The sequence below is a fragment of the Hipposideros armiger genome, unplaced genomic scaffold (assembly GCF_001890085.2).
Source record: "Hipposideros armiger isolate ML-2016 unplaced genomic scaffold, ASM189008v1 scaffold_875, whole genome shotgun sequence".
Lineage (NCBI taxonomy): Eukaryota > Metazoa > Chordata > Mammalia > Chiroptera > Hipposideridae > Hipposideros > Hipposideros armiger.
Window position 1 is genome coordinate 424,440 of NW_017732225.1, and position 19,118 is coordinate 443,557.

The following is a 19,118-nucleotide window of genomic DNA, read 5'->3' on the forward strand; positions in this document are numbered from 1 at the left end:
CATACGGTAGCCCATGGCAACCCACTGCCACAGGGGCTGCAGCCTACGCCGTCGCCGGTGACTCACAGCAGCCCACCTCCAGGTTGAGCTGTTGTTCAGCATCTGCTGTGGAGGGCAGTGTCACTGGCCCTCATGTGTGGGATCCGAACCGGGGCCCTCTGGCGTCCCAAGCCAGTTCTTAACCATTGCGCCACTCGGCCGGCCCTGGAAGGAGCATTTAGATCAGAGATGTCAGAGGAAGAGGGTACAGTGAGAGGCAGCATGCCCCTGAAGGTTCTCTGCCCACCAGATGACCACTCTGGAAGAGACCCTACCCATCCCTAGTCAATGGACAGATGGTTTGAGCTGGCTCTTCGGTTACCCACTGGTAATGTGGGTATTTCACATACTCAAGGTTGGTTCTGAGCCCAGGTGTGGCTCCCCAGACTGGAGGGATCCAGGCTTCATTGGAGTGAATGAGCTATATGAGAGACAGCTGACTTAGGAGCTGGGCAATTGAAATATCCCTAAATGACCTTAGGTCACTCATTGGCCTCTATAAACTGAGGCCTGGATGAATTCAATGAGCCCTTTAACCTCTCAGTGCCTGCATTGTTTTATCTTTTTAAATGCTGAGGCAAGAATTAAAGGGGCACTAGAGAGGTAAGTGATTCTATTCATGGCCTGCATATCTCCTTTTGTTGACATTTAATAGTGTTGCTTCACTTCTCTTGTAAGTTCACCTTGTCAATGCCCACTAATCGCTCAACACCCCCCCCCCAGTCTGAATCTCACATTCAGAAACTGCTCCAGTCAGGAGAAATATTACTGATACGGATCCAACTCCTAGATTTTACAGGGATTTTCCAAGATAGAGGCGGGGCCTTGTCTTGGGTCACAGGAGCCATTGGGACGGAGCCAAGACTAGAACTCTCACATCTCCTATCAGCCAGTTGACAGGTGACCTTGTTTCATAACACCTGTGTCTCTCTCCAAGCTTCACTGTTCCCATCTGTAGGGGCTGGTGGTGAGGACTCAATCTGATGCCAGAATCAAGTGCTGGGCTACTTGTTTGGCACCCAAGACTATTCACTAAACACTGGGTCCTAAGAATGTCCCTGGGGAGTTTTTGAGGTTTTAATATTATTATTCATAAGTTAGGAATCTGTAGTTTATCTGGTAATGAGAAGTGAATTTTCCTGTCATGGTTGGTGGAAAAGCTAGTCGGCTAACTACAGGACTAGACTTGATTTACCTCCCAGTCAACTGTGGCCAGTCATGGTATCTGACATGCCATTCTATTGTATTATGGAAGTAGTTAAGGTAGAGGTTATTAATTTATTTCATTCATCCATTCATTGAGTCAACAAACATCTTATATGCCTACAGTGTGTGAAGCATTGTGCAAGGTATGGGAATACTGAAGTGCATAAGATATATCCCTGCTCTCAGGGAGTTTAGGTGTAGTAGGGAACTCAGATATGCATGAAAGTGGGGTGAAATGGAGGCCCAGAGGAGGGAGGGGCCACCTGTCTCTGAGAGTCCAGGGTGCCTTCTGGAAGTGAAGTTTAAGCTGAATTGTGAAGGATGAATAGGGGTTCACTGGTGAACAAGGTGGGAAAGGTCTTCCACACAGAAAACAACATGTGCAAAGGTCTAGAGAAATGAACATTTCTGGCATATGTGGAAATTGTTAGGAGCTCAGTCTAGAAGGAACTGGTGGCAGAGACAACTGTCGGCGAAATGAAACTGGAAAAGTAGTCAAAGACCAACTTGTTCATGCCTGAACTCTATTTTTATTTAGCCAACACAAAGCATCTACTATGTGCCAGGCACTGTTATAAATGCTTTACAAACTTCAAGTAATTTAGTCCTCATAATGACCCGATTATTATTCCCATTTTGCAGGGGAAACAGAGGCATGGAGAGGTTAAGCGATTTGCCCAAGATCACTCAGCTGGTAAGTGACAGCTGATATTTGAACTGTGAAAAGTATTGATCCTGGGGGAAATGTTGCCATGCTTACATTTATTTCATAGATGTTCTCTATGTGCCTGATAGACATTGGGAATAAAATGGCTCATATAATTTGATGCAACTCTTGTCGGGTTTAATGTCTATCCTGGAAGATAGTGATTAAACAATTCAATAAAGTCATCAGGAAGTTCTCACATTCCAGGCCCACATTCAGATTGGCCAAACCTGTACACCTGGTAATGACGTCAAAGGTGGTAGGGCCAGGACCTTCAAACCTCACACTTTGGAAATGATTTGGCATCTTGTGAGGGTCTGCTCATTGTGTGGTGAGCTCTCCCCCAGCCCTCTGCCAGATAAACCAAGTACTTTGGCTTCGCAGGGAACCCCTAGCCTCGTACAGGTGGTGAGTGCCCAGAAATAAACAGTCCAGTAAGGTTGCAATAGGAATGGAGCCAGCATTGCAGTGGGGCACAAACAACAGTGTGGTCAGGGAGACAATATGGAAACTAAGCCTGAGAAAATGACCTGAATTTTCATGGTTGACAAGGAAGTAGAGTTGGAGTGAGGGTGGAAGGCATTTTGAGTAGAGGGGACAAGACCCAGCCTGTGTGTCATGCAAAGAAGTTTGACACTTGTCATGGAATTGATGAGTAACTACTGCATGGTTTTGAACGGCAAAGTTATATGATCCAATTTGCATTTTAGAAAGATATCTCTGGCAGCTATTTGGTAGGTTGATTAGAGAGGGACTATCCTAGAAGCCAGGAAATAGGCAAGAATCAAGGTAATAGGAGTTGGTATACAGAAGAAGGGATGGATTTAAGCAATACACAAGAGGCAGCATTGACAAGATGTATCTACCAGTGACATAGACTGCTAGCTTTACATCAATAGCCATCTCCCTTCTTTCATTCTTAGTAATGGTTTAGCTGGGCATATGACTACAGACTACATTTTCCAGCCTTCCTTGCATCTGGCCAACTTCTGAGCAGAAGTTAGTTGTGTCCTTAAACAGGAACACATTTGTGCTTCCCACCCCAACCACCTTCTCAATGGATGAGATTCAGACATAATAGTGGAAGCTGCCTGTGCCACATTGGACACAGAGATGGAAGCTACATGCTGAGAATGGCAGAAATGCCCCCCACAGACCTGGAGGATCTATTTTGGGGTTATCACTTAAGCCATTGAATTTTTGGGACTCTTTGTTATAGCAGCTTGGACTATATTAATTAGTTAACCATCCTTTGACTATGCTCAATGAGGAAGTGAGAAGCTCCTGGGTGAGTGGTTTATTAGGCCAAGAGATACAGAAACGGTGTAGGGTTGGGTAGAGTGAGCTGGAGTAGAAGATTAATTTAGTTTTGAATATGTTGAGTGTGAAATGTCTGAGAACAGTGGTGTGTAGTAAATGTTTTAACAACTAGTTCTTTGGGAAAGGGAAGCCCTGATCTGAAACACTTGCCAATTTCTATGATGTAAATACACCCACCATGATAATTACAAGTTACTACTGTCTATATGACTTCACTGAACAAGGAGTGGGGAAGAGAGGTACACAATGGACTCTTGTGAGCTGGTCTGAGCTGGCACAAGCTGACTCCAGCACACCACTGTCCATGAGCATCCAGATTGAGATATTTAGTCTGCAGTTGGACATACACCAAGTCTGCACATGGGGAAAGACATCTGGGCTGAAGATAGAGGTTTGAGAGTTATGAACAATTAGGGGGTAGTTAAAGTCATAGTAATGGATGAAGTCACCAGTGAATAACGTGGAGAGTGAGAAGAGGAGGCTGAAGTTAGGATCCTGGGGAAAACAATGTTTACAGAATGCCCTGAGGAGAAGGTCAAGGAGGAGCCTGAGAAAGAACAGCCAGAGGAAGGAGGAAGTGTCCCACTACCTGTCAGAACCAGGTTCTCCACATGTGCTCCAAGGCTTCTGGAGAAATTGGTCATCCACTGGTCATCGCCTACCTGTCCATATCCTTCACCTCTCCCCCCGCCCGCCCCCCACCACCTGTCCTTCCCATTATCATCTAAACAAACTCCAGTAGCTCCCATCTAAAACAAATATAATAATACCACATTCTCCTTCCACTGATGCCCCCTGTTTCTACACCTGCTCCAAGTCAAGATTCCCAAAGCCTTAGCCACTTTGTCTCCACTGCCTCATTTCTCACTCACCCTCAGCCCACTGCAAGCAGAGCATCCATTGTAAATGTTCCAGCAAAGTCACCAGTGGCCTCCACGTTACTCAATCCTATGCGCACTTTTCAGTCCAGTCTTGCTTCATCTCTCTGCAGCATTCAATACAGTTTACCATTCACTTTTTGGAACATTCTTTTCTTTTGGATTCCAGAACTCCACATTCTCCTGATTTTCTTCTTAGCTCTCTGGCTTCTCCTTTGGCAGCTTGTCTGCCTCTGCTTGACCTCTAAATGTTGGAGGAGCTCCTCAGGGCTTGGTCTTAGGCCATCTTGTCTTTTCCCTGAAACTCTGTATGACGTCATCTGCTTGAAAATGCCACTCACTCTCAAGGCTCTAATCCAACCCAGACTCCTGCTGAGCCCCAGACCTAGTTGGACAGCCACCTACTGAGCATTCTTCCTTGCACCTCTCCCAGGACCTCAAACCTAACACATCCCAACTTAAAACTGTTGATGTTTCTCTCCAAATGTGTCCCCTCCCAGATGTGCTGCTCTCCGTAAGTGACACTTTCAGGACACTAGTGCTAATTGTTATTTTAATAATCATCTACCGTCTGTTTCCTCTGTAAACTGTAAGCTCCCGGCAGGCAAAGCAGGGTGCATGTTTCACGGTTGTATCCTCAGTGCCTATGACAGTACCTGATAGAACATTGGGATCCGATAAATATTTGCTGGGTGACTTAAAACAGGGAAGCATATTAGCACAGAAACCAAAATGAGAGGAAGCAGTTTGATGCCCTATAGAGATGAACAAAATTGGGTTCTAGGCCTAGGCCGATAGTTTTCTAAGTGACTTTAGGGAAGTCACTTTACCCATCTGTAGATTGAGGGGAAATAGAAGTAAATTATCTATAAGGTCCCTTCCAAGTTTTAAAATCTAATTAACATTTATTATCTACTGCTAATATATCACTGAGTTGATAAGTGTACATAAATGAAATTTGTACATAACTAAGAATGTTTTTTGTTTGTTTGTTTTGTTTTATTTAAAGATTTTATTGGGGAATTGGGGAAGAAGAACATTGTGTTTTTCCAGGACCCATCAGCTCCAAGTCAATTTGTTGTCCTTCAATCTTAGTTGTGGAGGGCGAAAGCTCAGCTCCAAATCCAGTCTCTGCTTTCAATCTAGTGGGGTGGGGCGCAGCCCACCATCCCATGCAGGAGTCCAACCGGCAACCTTGTTGTTAAGAGCTGGCGCTCTCACCAGCTCAGCAGCAGCTCAGCTCAGGTGCAGCTCACTGGCCCATGTGTGAGTCGAACCAGCAACCCTATTGTTCAGAGCTTGAGCTCTAACCAACTGAACCACTCGGCTGGCCCCTTCTTTTGTTTTTGTTTTTTTACTTTCAGTGTCTTTTTTGTTTTATTTCTCTATTACAGTTGACATACAATATTTTTTCTTACTTTCTTTTAAAAAAATCGTGCTTTGGAAACTATTTGTAATGCTTTAATGGAGGTTAAATGAAAATTATCTGTTCTGATGCTTTACTTTAAATTGCATGAGGACTCAGTGAAGGTTATTCACTGATTTGAACTTTCCAAAGCATTTTTACAATCCGTGGGGAATCATAACAATCCAAGGTGACCTGAAGAACAGGTCAACACTCCCATTTTACAGAGGTGGAAACAGGCCTATACTTCTTACATTCTCATCCCTTTACAGGGATGGTCCACAGTGGGTTTCATCAAGAGGCTAGTATTGTTATCATTGCACAGTAAAGTCGCTAAAGCTGCCTTGGTTCATATCTCTACTCTTCTGCCCTAGGAATCCTTCCCACTACTATAAAACGGGAACAATGATAGTACTTAACTTCATAGTATTGCCATAAGGATTAAATAAGTATAGAATTCAATAAATATAAATTATTATTACAGTGTCATGCAGATCTGTAAAGAGTTCTATAAAATCTCACTTTTGGTGGGAAACTGCCTGGGCAAGATCCTTTTTATGGAATTCCCAGGTTCCTGAGGGCCTGCAGTGGGCCCCATTCATTCCTGCTCAGGGACTTTCAGAAACGCAGCCCTCACACTCCGCCTCCTGGAGGCCACCTGCCCAGTCCTGCTGGGGTCAGGATCTCTTTAGCGCCGTCCCCCTGAAGGGCGTGGTCTCACCAGGGTGAGGGCGTGGTCAAACCGAGAACTGGGGCGTTGAGCTTCCCGTCCCAGTCTGGAGCCACCCAATCCGGGAGGGTAGGTCACGTGACTAGCGAGGTGTTTCACCCTCCCTTATGCTGATACCACCTTTGTTAGTCCCAGGGGGGCTGTCTTACTCCCTTTCGGGAAGCAAAGCATTAATTTTAGTCCATTTTGCGTCGAAATAGTGTGGAGTAATATCTTCGTTTTGACAGAGACAATCTTTGCCCATTAGGTGGTATTTTCCCTTCCGGTCTCCCCCCACTAAGTAGTTGGTCTCGCCCTGCCGGGCCCTGGGCGCGGCGGCGACGGCCGCGTCACTGGCGGGCGGGATCCCTCCGCTCTGGGGAGAGCAGCGCTGGACGGTTGAGTTGGGGTGACTGAGGAAATCCATCCGCGTCGCCGCCGCTGCCGCCTCCGCCGCGGAGGAAGACAGGACCTCCCGCGCTCTTTTAGCGACCCTTCGCAGAGTCCCACCGCTACAGGTACCTCCGGTAACAAAAGGAGTCCTCATCGCCCCCTAGCCCCCATCCCCAAATTCCCATGAGGGGAAACCTCTCTTTCTTCTGTCTCCCCGATCTGGCCTCTTGGGAGCGGACGTAACTGCCCAGACCTCCCCTCCCTTCCTTCGGCCCCGTCGCTTCTAAACCCGGAAGGGGAACTGGGGGACCCTCATCCCCAATTAATGCACGCGCTCCCTGCACCTTCAGGCGCATTTTGCCTGACCCCAGACCCCATCCCGGCCCCGCCTGCCTCTTGCTCCCTGAGAAGTTGGGGGGCAAATTCGGGGCTTTCGCTAGGCCCTGTTCCACTCCCCCCCCACACCCCGGTTTGCCCCTGGGTAGCACCCCTCGTGTCTTTCCATTTCGCACTCCAGCCAGCATTCGCCCTGCAAAACTCCAGAATCCTCAAGAGAGGCAGGCAAGGCCGCGAGGCCATCCTTCCCTTCGTCTCTACCCTACCTTTGATTTGGGTTCTGCCCGTGTTTTCTGGCCCCATTACCCTGGACGGGAGTCCTCGGCACACCATTCCCTTTACCAGTTCTAACCCCAAGTCTAGCTCCAGGGCGCCCCCAACTCCGTCTAGCTTTCTTTTGGGCAAAATGGAGGTCGTGGGGGCCGGAGAGCTAGGCTTACTGCGCTTCGCAGCGCGGCACCGGTCCGCGCCTTCCAGCTGCCAGATCCAGGACCCTCCCTTGTCCCCTCCCCTTTGCCCTGCCAGACCTGCGGAGGCGGTGGCACCCCCATTTCTCCTTGGAGCCCCGGCTCCAGAATCTGGGGGCCCCAGAGGGCGAGGGGGACTGAGGGCGAGGAGCGTCGCCCCCGCCCCCAGCTTCCTTCTACCCCGGGCCTCTGGCGTTGCCGCCCGGCCGGGACTGCTGACAGCTGGAAGGAAGGGGCTTTGTCTGGAGCTGGGAAGGTGGAGTGGAAGGCTTTGCCCCCTCCCCGCTTTTTTGGAGGGGCATCCCCTGGCACTGGTTTAGAAAGCTGAACTGACAGAGGGGAAATGTCCGTAGGGAAGAGGAACGCCCAGGCCTGGGGGAAGTGGGAGCAGGGTGGGGGACGCCCAGGTTGGCAGAGTACAGTGTGCATGGCCAGATCACACAGGTGTCCAAGAGGCGGCGGGGCAAAACTCCGGGCCCTGGAATGGAGCCAGCCAGGCCCCTGGGGCCCCGGCGACGAACCCGCAGGCTGGGCTCCTGGGGTGCAGAGGGCACAGGGCTAGGCCGCCTGGGGCCGCCTCTTGCCCCCTGGTGCCGGGGAGAGAGCAGCTCCGCGCCTTGGGGCTGGGAACCTTTCTTCCGATCCCTAACTACTCGCGAGCGGTTCCCACGGGCTTTCTGTGGCGCGCTGGGGCGAGAGGCCTCGGCTCTGGAGGGAGCGACGGCTTGAGATTGTCCTCCCCGCCGCCGCGGGCGGCTAATGGGGTGCAGCCGGCCCGGGGATTATCCTGGGTGAGCCGTCCCGAACCTATTAGTGCCCAATCGGCTTTTCCCAAATCCTGTAAACAGTCACCCGGTTCTGGGGAGGAGCGGGAGGCTGGGTCGGGCGGGGGCGATGGGGCCGGGGGTGGGGTCACCCACCCGACAGGTCCCTGCAGTGGATGCGGTTGCCTTGGCAACTGGGCTAGGGTGGGGGCACTTCACCAATGAGGTGCTCTCAGTCCGGGTGACGGTTGCCTAGGCAACCCCACGAACATCCCAGCTTCCCCCTCTAGTCACCCCCCACACACAGAGTCTAAGCTTGGGGGTGTGTGTGGAGGGTGTGCGGCGAGTGGGGGTGAATTTAAAGAGGCACCGCCCCTTTTAAAATGAGGCGCTATGAGGGCGGTGCCTGTGCGGGCAGGGGCGGACGCCAGGTCTGTTTTCGAAGGGACTCTCCCCGCCCTCTTGCCCCCCCAGTTCCTGTCGCGGGTGTCCCGCCCGGGCTGCTGTCCGAGGGAGGGGTTTCCCCTGCGCTTCCTCTTGCACTTCCCGCTCCGTTTCCGGGGGGCGGGAGGAAGATTGGGGAAGTCAGCTATTCCTAGGCCCCATCCCTTCTGTGCCAGAGGCCCTGGGCTCTGCACAGGGGCTGCGGCCACTGCAGCCGCCCCCTTCCCCCTCTACCCTGTATTCACCCTTTCCGGCCGCGCTTCAACCCCGCCTTTCCCCCCTTCCCCGCGACCTTGGGCCTGACGTCAGCCCTGCATCCCCCAGGCCTCGGGCCAGCGGCGAGGAGCTGCCTCCCCCAGCCCCCGTCCCGCGGCCCCCAGCCGCCCCCAACCCCGCCCCACGGGCCTGGCGCCATGAGTGAGCTGGAGCAACTGAGACAGGAGGCTGAGCAGCTCCGGAACCAGATCCGGGTGAGGGCCTGGTCGGCTGAGCTGGGAGGGCTGAGTGGGCAGGGCCCAGGCATCTGTGTGTGTGCTGGACAGGGGGAGGGGTTCTTCGCGCGCGCGCGCGTGTGTGTGTGTGTGTGTGTGTGTGTGTGTGTGTGTGTGTGTGTGGAGGGGGGGTACCCTAACCCCCACTTACTGTCTTATCCTCTCTGTCTCCTGTGTTCTTTCTTCTTCCTCTCCTGGTTTTCTCTCCTGCCTCTTTCTGACTGGCTCTGCCATCTCTTATAGGATGCCCGAAAAGCATGTGGGGATTCAACACTGACCCAGGTGAGATGAATCCAGGGCCGGACTTGGGGCTTAGGGAAGGGGCACAGGTCTGAGGCATACTGCTTAATGGGCCCTGCCACCTGACCCTCCCTGACCCATTCTCCCTCTACCTCTAGATCACAGCTGGGCTGGACCCAGTGGGGAGAATCCAGATGAGGACACGGAGGACCCTCCGTGGGCACCTGGCAAAAATCTATGCCATGCATTGGGGGACAGATTCAAGGTGGGTGTGTGTGGTTGGGGCTGGGTGCTGAGCCCTGGTGTTTGCCTTAGGACTAAGTAAAGCAGGTAGAGTTGGGGGCACTGGGAGGGGCAGCCTTGCAGATCTGGGGGATGAACAGGATGCCCATGTTGCCAAGTATGTTTGGCAAGATGGAGACTCAGGACCATACTAACAGGAACTTGTGAGTTGCTGTTAGTTGTTGTCTCAGAAGTGCTTCCCACCAGATAGGAGACTGGGAAGGGCATCCTTCCTCCAGAAGGGGCTTTACCCTGACCCCTCTGCCTCTCCCCTGCCACTCTCCAACAGGCTGCTGGTCAGCGCCTCCCAGGATGGGAAGCTCATCATCTGGGACAGCTATACTACCAACAAGGTAGAGGTGGTACCTGAAGCTGGATGTGGCTGGGATGCAGGCCCTACCTACCTGGCTCTGACCCTGGATACTGCCCCTCCTCCCTAGGTCCATGCCATCCCGCTGCGCTCTTCCTGGGTCATGACCTGTGCCTACGCGCCCTCAGGAAACTTTGTGGCCTGTGGGGGGTTGGACAACATCTGTTCCATCTACAGCCTCAAGACCCGTGAGGGCAATGTCAGGGTCAGCCGAGAGCTGCCCGGCCACACTGGTGAGAGGGGCCTGGTAGGGCATAGGTGCTGTTGGTGGGTGAGGGGCTGTGTTGCCCTCCCTTAGAGACCTGGCTGACCAGCCCCTTTCCCCAGGGTACCTGTCGTGCTGCCGCTTCCTGGATGACAACCAAATCATCACCAGCTCTGGGGACACCACCTGGTGAGGTCCTGCCAGGGCTAGGCAGTCGTAGCTCACCCCGTACTTCCTGCCTGGTGGGCCACTGCCTCAGTGCTCAGCACATAGTACACACCCTGAGCAAGTGAGGACAGAGCCCTCATTGTGAACTAGCCTCCCTCTCCTGTGGCGGGAAGGGAGGGGACAAGAGTAGGCTTCTGTGACCTAGTGGCTCCTGGCACCCCTTCCATGGAGGCTCTGTCAAGGCTGGGCTCACATGGTAGAGGAATAGGGAGCCAGGGGGTCTGTCCTGCACCCCTCTGATCCCATATTTCTTTCTATCACCTCTCCAGTGCCCTGTGGGACATTGAGACAGGCCAGCAGACGGTGGGTTTTGCTGGACACAGTGGGGATGTGATGTCCTTGTCACTGGCCCCCGATGGCCGCACCTTTGTGTCAGGTGCCTGTGATGCCTCTATCAAGCTGTGGGATGTGCGAGATTCAATGTGCCGACAGACCTTCATCGGCCACGAATCTGACATCAATGCTGTGGCTGTAAGTTCTGGGGCAAGCTGGCTGGGCTGGCCTTGTCTGCCAGGCTCCTGGCCCTGCTCAGTGCCCTCATCCCACTCTGGTCCTATGTCCTGTAGTTCTTTCCCAACGGCTATGCCTTCACCACGGGCTCTGATGATGCCACGTGCCGCCTCTTTGACCTGCGGGCTGACCAGGAGCTCCTCATGTATTCCCACGACAACATCATCTGTGGCATCACCTCTGTTGCCTTCTCGCGCAGTGGCCGGCTGCTGCTCGCTGGCTATGATGACTTCAACTGCAACATCTGGGATGCTATGAAGGGCGACCGTGCAGGTGAGAGCTGGATGCTGAGCGGGGACAGGTGGGGACAGAGAACCAGACCAGATGCGTTCTGATGTACCCCTCCCTCACAGGTGTCCTCGCTGGCCATGACAACCGCGTGAGCTGCCTCGGGGTCACTGATGATGGCATGGCTGTAGCCACAGGCTCCTGGGACTCCTTCCTCAAGATCTGGAACTAATAGCCCCAACCCCAACTGGGTCTGGCCAGGAGGGGCCCTGCCCATGCCCACACTACAGGCCGGGAGCTTTGGGGCTGGGGGCATACAACCCTCCCTCCCCAGGCCATGGGGCCTTGGGTCCCTGCTCCCCTACCCAGGTTTGGTTCCTCCCGGAGGGGTCCCCACTGTGGAGATAAAGATGGGAATAGAATGGGGGGAAGAGGAGGGGCAGAAAGCCCTCATCCTTTTGCTGCCCTGGAGTCAGGGCCTCATCCCCCTGGAGGGCCAGAGGCAGGAGGTAGAAACTCCAGGGGCTGGATTTTTTAAAACTGGTTTAATTTTAATTTTTATTATATTTTCAGTTTTTCCATAAAGGAACCAATTCCAACTCTGTACCTGGTCTCTCCCTTTCTTTCTCAATTTGGGGTCTGTCCTGGAGGGCAGGTCAGCTAGAGGATATGGGGGCCCCACCAAGTAGAGGGCCAGAGAGGAAATCACACTCTTCCTCAGACCAAAGCTGGAGTCACAGGCAGAAGAACCTTCTGCCCAATAGGGCCATAGGTATTCTTCCTAAATACACACAGCCACCATTCTCTTGTCTGGCTGGGTCAGGATGACTGCCCTGCCAGCAGCTCTTGGACTTCCCAGTTTTGTGCCCCCCCCCCCAAGAAAAGATGCAAAAGCAAAAGGGAACACACACAAAGTTTTATTGGGGGGCGTATTTACAGGGGCAGGGGTAGGTAGGAGGGTAAGTCATGGGGTGGAGATTGTAGGGACAAGGCAAACAAGGGGATACAGAATGGCCCCTGCACCCACCCCAACTCTGGGAAGGGTGGGAGAGCAGCCGGGGCCCAGGAAGATGGCTGGGAAAGGACAGCAATAGGGGCTGAGTCCCTGGGCTGGGGGGCTCAGGGGCTTGTAAACATTGACCACTCTCAGAAGGGGATGGGGTGGGAGAGGGCTCCCCCTACACTTCCTCACAGGGTTAAGGCCTCTCCAGGCTCAAGGGCCCCCTAAGTTCAAAGTCTCTTTAGCTGGGGGGAAGGGGAAGGAAGAGAGGGGAAGAGTGTCATCCCCCCTCCCCCTGCATTGGCTGCGGCAGGGGTGGGGGCAGTTACATTCAGTCACAACAGTACTCCCCCCACACCTCTAATGCCGCCAAATACTGGCGCAAGGAAAGGGGGAGCTGGGGGGCCAGCAGCAGCAAGTCATTTCCCCCTGGCCCATCATCCCCTTATTGCTTTAGAGAGAATATTGTCTTTTCACATATGCTAACACTGTTGAAACCAGGGAGAAGCAGGTGGAGGGAGTCCCTCCACCCCCCAAGGCCAGCTTTATCCCCCAAACACTGACCCAGTTGCCACTTTGGTGCAAAAAAAAAACCCAAAAAAAAAAACAAAAAACAAAACAAAACACAAAAACAAAAAATGTGGTCTCTAGGGATGGATGGGGAAAGAAAACGGGGGCCACTCCCCATTTCCCCAGGGCAGGAAGGATAAATACATTCATGGAGGGGAGGCAGTGGCAGAATCCTGCCCTAATACTGCACTCTGAGCAATGAGGTCAACAGAAGTTAGATGAGAAACCCAAAAGATACAACAACAAAAAACAGGAATGGAGACAAACCCAGGCAGGTGATTGGGAATAAGTCGGTGAGCACTAGAAGGACTGCCTCCTCGACTCAGGAGACAGACACTTCTAGTCTTGACCCCCCACCCCCACCTTACCCAACATTAAAAACTCATCAGAGGAGCAGGAAGGGGAGAGGCCACTCCTGTCCCATTTGGTCAATGGAGGGGTCAGGGCAGAGCTGGGTGGTCCACATCCCACACAGCCAGCTGGCTGCAGGTGGGGGGACTCTTCTAACAGCTCCCACACTGCAACTGAAGCCCCAAGCTGCCCGCTCCCTTGGCCTCCTGGGCCTCTCCTCTAGCCCCCTTCACAGGAGAAACAGTCATTAAGTGGTGCCTCTCTCCAGCTCCTGGAGGAACTGCTCTGCCCCCACCTCACTCAAGGCTGAGGCAGGGTGCAGCAGGGGCTTGTGGCCCGAAGAATACATTCATGTGGCAAGGCAGGGAGCTGGGGCTTTCAGCTTCACACCCAGGTCATCCCCCCAATGGCAGCGGAGGGGGAAGCCCCTCACCAGGGCCAGAGTGGAAGTTCTGCTGCCCTGACAGCCAGATGAGGTTGGCACCGGGCCGGCCCTCTGCCATCTACCCCGTCAGCCACCTGGGGAGGTGAGATGGCACAGCCCATTTGTGCAACTTTCCCCCAAAGCAGCAAAGCCAAGGGGCTCCTTTGGCCCCAACCCCAGACACCTCTGCCAGTCACAGCAACAAGGGGGCCATTCACAGAGGTCCGGCTGGCGGGGTTGAGGGGGCCTTGCTGTGCAAACTGCTGGCACCCCAGCTTCCAGTTACCCCAGTGGCCCACCTGGCGGGGCAGGGAGGGTAAGTGCAGCCTTGGGGGCCAGGCAGGACAGATCCGTGGGGCCATGTCCCCACTGCCCCAAATTAACAGTGTGTTTTTTTTCTTTCAGCCTCCTAACCTTTTTTTCATTGTTTTTCTTTTTTCTTAAAAAAAAAAAACCAACCCCAAAACTCCATGGACCTTCCACTGTCACCCCGACAATCCTCAGAGGGAGAAGGGGTGCTTAGAGTCTAGTTTTTAACATTTTTTTTTTGTCTCTCCTAACATTTTCTTCAATGTTGTTTAAAATTTTTTAAAAAGAAAAGGAAAAAAAAACAACCCCCCAATCTGTAAAGTGCCTCGTGGTGGGTGAGTTAAGGTGCATTGTGTGGTTTGTAACAAGTGCTGGGGACCCTGCCCCTGCTTCCTCCTATGCTCCTTGTTGGGAGCCTGCAGACTGGGGACCCAAGGGTCCAAGCTGCTGCTGCTGCTTCTCCTGGCCTACAGCCCAGGGGGCTGGTGGGATGGGCTGGTCAGTAGTCATCCACGCTCTCAATCTCACCAGAAGGTCCGTGCAGGGAGTACCCTGAAGCCAGAAGAAGCTGGGTTTGAGCTCTTTCACCCCCAGGCACCTGCTCCATGCTGTGGAAGGAGCCTCGTAACTGGCCCCACCCCTAAAACATACCCAAGATGCTAGGGTCCGAGTGCAGCATCAGTGCCCGCCTCTTGGCCTTGCTGCCCTCCCCAGGGCCAAGCTTGGTGCTATGGTTGGTCTGAAAGGCTGTCTGCAGGGAGCTACTGCTCAGCCAAGCCTCCTGCCAGGCAGCAGAAAGGGAGGGGGAGTCAGGAGGGTGTCCAGTGACCTCACTCTCACCTAAGGTCACCCTCACCTGCCTGGGGCTGTGAAAGCTCACCTGCTGCTGCTGCCGTTGTTGGCTGGCTTTCTGCTTAGCCCTCCGCTCCAGGAATTGTTTGGCAAATTCTTTGGCTTCCAGCGTGTCCCCCAGGCAGGAACGGATATAATCGTGGACATCATAGGGGGATTCCACCTCCTTGAGGATCGCTACAGCCATGGGCACTATGGGGCAGGATAGGGGCTGTCAGTGCCCACCTGATGAAGGTCTGACACCCCTGAGCCAGCCCAGCCTCCCCCAGTCTGCCGCCCGTACCGTCCAGGCTGCCCGTGGTGCTCAGTGTGTGTAGCATCTGCTCACACCACTGAGTGAAGCCATCCTGGGGCCTGGGGATGCCCTGTAACAGCTTCAGCAGCTTCTCTTCCTCCTCCGTCTTTTTGCGCACAGGCCGACCTGACAGGTGGCTATAGGAGTCACTGAGTGGGACAAGGGTGAATTAGAGGCAAGAGATCAGCTCCGGTGTTCTACATCCTTCCATCCTGGCCCTAGCCTGGACCCTGCAGGCCCTGGCACCCACCTGAGAGAAGGGCTGCTCCGGCTGTTCTTCAGGCCCAGGCTGCGGGCCAGGCTCCCGCTGCTCTTGAGGGTGTCTTCCCAGAGCCCCAGGCCACCGCTGCTGCCCCCACTCTTGTCGGGCCCGCCCCACAGCGGCCCAGCCTCAGATACCCACTGGTTCAGGGGGGCAGTGCCCAGACCCCCAAGCTGCTACAGATGGCAGGAAGTCAGGGTGGCCCAAACAGGGACACACATAAGAAAGCTAAGTGGGGAGACTCATTTATGTGTCAAAGGGGGGCATGGACCAATGATCCCCACCCCACCCCTTGGTCGCTATGGGAGCTAGCTGGAAGGGTTCCCGAGGGCCCAAAAGGTACAAGTCAGCCGGGGGAAGGGCCCAGACTGCTCACCACACGGTGGTTGGGGGCCTGGGCCCGCGATGGCTCCCGAGGCGGAGGCTGCTTATGCAGCTGTCGCTCGCCCTCCAACTGCAGCTCAAGCAGTGTCTTCATGGAAAGTCCTTGCTTGGCCAGGCCAGCCCACAGTGGGGGCGGGGAGCTGGGTGCAGGGGGCACTGGGACGGAGGCCACTGCCTGCTGCTGCTGCTGCTGCAGCAGCTTCAGCAGTAGCTCCTGCTGCCGCACCTGAACCACCGGAGAGACAGTGAGCGCCAGCAGCCTGCCACCAAACTCAGGACCCAGCAGGCTGAGGGCTCAGCTGGGCACCCACCTGCTTGCGCCGAAACAACTCCTCTTCCTCCTGCCGCCGCTTCTGCTCCTCCTGCTGCTGCTGCTGCTGGCGTCGCTTCTCCTCGCGGCGCTTTCGCTCCTCTTCCTCCCGCTTAGCCCTGAGCTCCACTTCTCTGCGCTCTTGGAACTGACAGTCAAGATTGCATGTCAGACCTGGGGGTACTTAGCTTTCCCTGCCTCAGTCCAGCCCTTGACACCCAAGGACTCCAGCCCCAGGATGCCTACTCACTTTATGTTGCAGCTGGAGTTGTTCTAGAATTGGACCCTGAGTCGAAGAGTTAATTGGTATGTCCCAAAGACTGGCCTCACCGCCTGTAGGAGGCAAAGGCAGTTAGTTGCAGGAGGGAGCTCAGGCTCCCTGGGCTGAAGCAGCTTGAGGGGTAGGTGCAGCCCCTGGTCTCCCTACTCCCCCAACTGAGCTGGGCTGGCCACACACCTGACTGTGATGAGGCTGAGGTATGTATGTCCCAGAGGGAACTGGAATCTGGCACCGACAAGGACCGGTTCATCGTCGGGAGCAGGTTCTGATCCCCGCCTCTGAGGAGCAAAGCACTGATTCTCAGCACCCTGAACCCATATCCGGACTGCCCCATAGCCCCACTATACATATCCTGAGGGCTCATCCATGCATGCAGCCAAGTGAAGACTGATTTGACAGAAAGCAGCCCAACAGACCTGGGGGGTTTGAGAGCTTGGAGCTGCTGCAGGAAGGCGGTGAGCTGCTGCTGCTGCGGTGGCGTCAGGTCCCCCAGAGCTGCCTTTTCCCGGAGCCCACACTGTTGGAGGGAGCGGCTGCGGAGAGGACAGGCGTGAGGGAGCAGGCCAACACAGCCAGTGTCTGTCCCTACTTAGAAGCTCTTCTAGGCTCCAGTACCTGTTGACCAGTTGAAGAAATTGCTGGTGCTGCAGCTGCTGGTACAAGGCTGCCGCTGCCAGCTCCTGTTGCTTTTTCAGCCGCTCCTGGTCCATGTTTCCCTGAGTGAGGGCAAAAGTATTCCCACAGCTTTAACTTTGTTGTGCTCCACACCACCTGTTAACGTCCATCAGGCTCCCACCTCCCCTCTCTGCTCCTTGCAAAGGTGGCTATGCTCACCAGCAGTGGGGGTGGTGAGGGCCCTGGGGCAAAGGGCACACGACCCCACATCTTGATCACCTCACCCAGTGGCTGAAAGCCCTCATCACAGCCACGTTTTACAAGCAGGGCCATGGAGAAGTAGCCCGCTTGGAACCACTCCGCCATCTCCTGTGTTGTGAAGGGTCCTGGACCGGGAAGGGGGATGGAGGTGGGGTGGCAATCAGAAAGGTGTGCCAGAGAAGCCCTGAAAGAGAATAGTGGTGTGCCCCTGCCCCCAGCAGCCCCTCCTGCATGCCCCCTACTCCCCACAGCCACCTTGGATCTCCCCCTGTGGATCCTTGTAGAACCACTTCCGGGCTGCACCGTGACTGAGGGGGAGGGCAGTGGCAGCTGCAGAGTGGCGCAGGCCCTGGGCCTGCATGGCGGCCGTGAACTGCTCCTCCTCCAGAGAGCTGTCCTGTAGGGATGCCACAAGCTTCTCTGCCTCCTGGGAGCCCAGGGAGAAAGGGAAAGCTCAACTGCCCAATCACAGCAATAGTAGGACGGGGCTGGGGCTAAGGTCGGGATGGGGTCAGCTGGACACAACAGGATAGGCAAAAGCTTGGAACCCAGGCAGGCACAGACAGAACAATGGCTTTCTGTCCCCCTACAGGGGAAGACCCCCTAGAACCTTCTTAGGCCCCCCGCTCCCACCCAACCTGCTGTAGGTGCTTCAAGCCTTCATCATCTTCCAGATCTCCAGGTGGGCCAGGGGGTGAGCCCACCCTAGGACTTAGCTGCATTCCCCTCAAATCGTCTCCTAGAAGGGGCAAAGAAGGAAGGTGGAATGGGGCGGGGGCAGGGGAGAGGTCCATAGGAGGGGTGAGACAGCCCCCTATCCATCCTTATTCCAAAAAAGAGGGATCGACCCTTGTGGGCTCCACAAGGAAAGGGAGTGTTTTCCCCACCAGCCCTTGGCTCCAGAGAAAGGGTGGCCCCACCCTCTGGCTACCTTCAGCAACTGGCAGGTCTTTCTCCACAGCGTCACCTCCTTCCCCATTAGCTCCCCAGAGTGGGCCCAAGGTAGCCAGTGGGGATGGGGAGCTAGACTTCTCCTCTGGAGGTGGCAGTGGAGTCAGTTCCTTCCCACCTGAAGAGAAAGGTAATTACCAGAATTCAAAACCAAAGAACTGGAAGGCTTTTAAAATGATTTAGCACAAACCTTCCATTTCTGGCCAGATCTTGGGCCTCTGACTCCCACCTGTATTGAGTACTGAGTCTACCTGCTTAACTTTGGTCAGCACGACTAACATTCAGTAACTCAACACCACAAACCCCATTTTGCACACCTCATTTGCCCCTGCAACACTGGACACGGGTACACTGTGTCCACGGCACTGTCCAGGGTTGTATGCACAATACCATAGATTTAATACTCCAAAGGATTGGCAAGGGTCATTTTGATGATGCTTGATTTTTATGTGACATGCTGCCTTTAAGACACAGCCCTACTATTTCCGGGTTCCTCCCCACACATGTCTGCACCTGCCTTTCTCACATTTCTAAACAGCCTTCTCCTAAAGGTGGGTGGACAGCCAGTATCCAGCCTAAGGGATCCCTATGCCAGCCTGTCCCAGCTCCAGGCTCTCAGGCCTTCTCCTTGCTGCACCCTGCAGGCTTACCTGCCTCTGGCCCCTCCTCCTCCAACCCTTCAGTAGGCTCTTCCTCCTCTTCCTCCAGACCCTGGAAGTCGAGCTCCTGCTCCTCAGGAATGGGCTCCTTGGGGCCCTTCTGCATGGGGTTAGGGGATACAATGGGAGGTGAGGGGGCAGAAGATAAACAGGTGAGAGTAAGAGGGCAGGTTCCCACCAACCTCTACTAATAATCTTCCCCTGGCCTCCTCACAGATACCTTGAGAGGCAAGAAGGCCCCAGAGGCATCGAAGGTGCCCATTTCTTCATCCTCATCGTCCAGGCACCACTCTGGGAGCCCGTCCTTGTCGTCATCAAAGCCGTCAGGCCCTCGGCACCTCCGGAGGTGAGAACTGCCCCCCCCCCCCCCCCCC

General features: G+C 54.4%; 2 protein-coding genes across 2 annotated transcripts in view; one reads left to right on the forward strand and one right to left on the reverse strand.

The window, feature by feature from the left end:
- The first annotated feature begins 6,595 nt into the window (after positions 1–6,595).
- Positions 6,596–11,827, forward strand: GNB2 (G protein subunit beta 2). Its single transcript, XM_019629870.1, has 10 exons — positions 6,596–6,781; positions 8,992–9,137; positions 9,402–9,440; positions 9,557–9,663; positions 9,970–10,033; positions 10,121–10,283; positions 10,378–10,444; positions 10,753–10,954; positions 11,050–11,266; positions 11,347–11,827. The coding sequence occupies exons 2-10, from the start codon at positions 9,081–9,083 to the stop codon at positions 11,451–11,453; spliced, it is 1,023 nt and encodes a 340-aa protein (XP_019485415.1). The 5' UTR covers positions 6,596–6,781; positions 8,992–9,080; the 3' UTR covers positions 11,454–11,827.
- A 289-nt stretch (positions 11,828–12,116) lies between these two features.
- GIGYF1 (GRB10 interacting GYF protein 1) overlaps positions 12,117–19,118 on the reverse strand; it is a 14,504-nt gene continuing 7,502 nt past the window's right edge. Inside the window, exons 13-29 of the mRNA XM_019629949.1 lie at positions 18,965–19,113; positions 18,736–18,844; positions 18,066–18,203; positions 17,773–17,873; positions 17,390–17,561; positions 17,093–17,259; positions 16,874–16,974; positions 16,675–16,791; positions 16,436–16,536; positions 16,229–16,311; positions 15,980–16,126; positions 15,661–15,894; positions 15,273–15,460; positions 15,011–15,171; positions 14,756–14,919; positions 14,527–14,656; positions 12,117–14,427 (exon numbers count right to left, since the gene is read on the reverse strand). Coding sequence (XP_019485494.1) covers positions 14,375–14,427; positions 14,527–14,656; positions 14,756–14,919; positions 15,011–15,171; positions 15,273–15,460; positions 15,661–15,894; positions 15,980–16,126; positions 16,229–16,311; positions 16,436–16,536; positions 16,675–16,791; positions 16,874–16,974; positions 17,093–17,259; positions 17,390–17,561; positions 17,773–17,873; positions 18,066–18,203; positions 18,736–18,844; positions 18,965–19,113 — 2,315 coding nt within the window. The 3' untranslated portion in view covers positions 12,117–14,374. The remainder of the gene's footprint in view (positions 14,428–14,526; positions 14,657–14,755; positions 14,920–15,010; positions 15,172–15,272; positions 15,461–15,660; positions 15,895–15,979; positions 16,127–16,228; positions 16,312–16,435; positions 16,537–16,674; positions 16,792–16,873; positions 16,975–17,092; positions 17,260–17,389; positions 17,562–17,772; positions 17,874–18,065; positions 18,204–18,735; positions 18,845–18,964; positions 19,114–19,118) is intronic.

Bases quoted from the DNA above. Each gene is read 5' to 3' on its own strand.
- GNB2 (XM_019629870.1), top strand. From the start codon at position 9,081: ATGAGTGAGCTGGAGCAACTGAGACAGGAGGCTGAGCAGCTCCGGAAC. The intron at 9,441-9,556 runs GTGAGATGAATC...CTCTACCTCTAG, and splicing joins GGGATTCAACACTGACCCAG to ATCACAGCTGGGCTGGACCC. The intron at 10,955-11,049 runs GTAAGTTCTGGG...TATGTCCTGTAG, and splicing joins CTGACATCAATGCTGTGGCT to TTCTTTCCCAACGGCTATGC.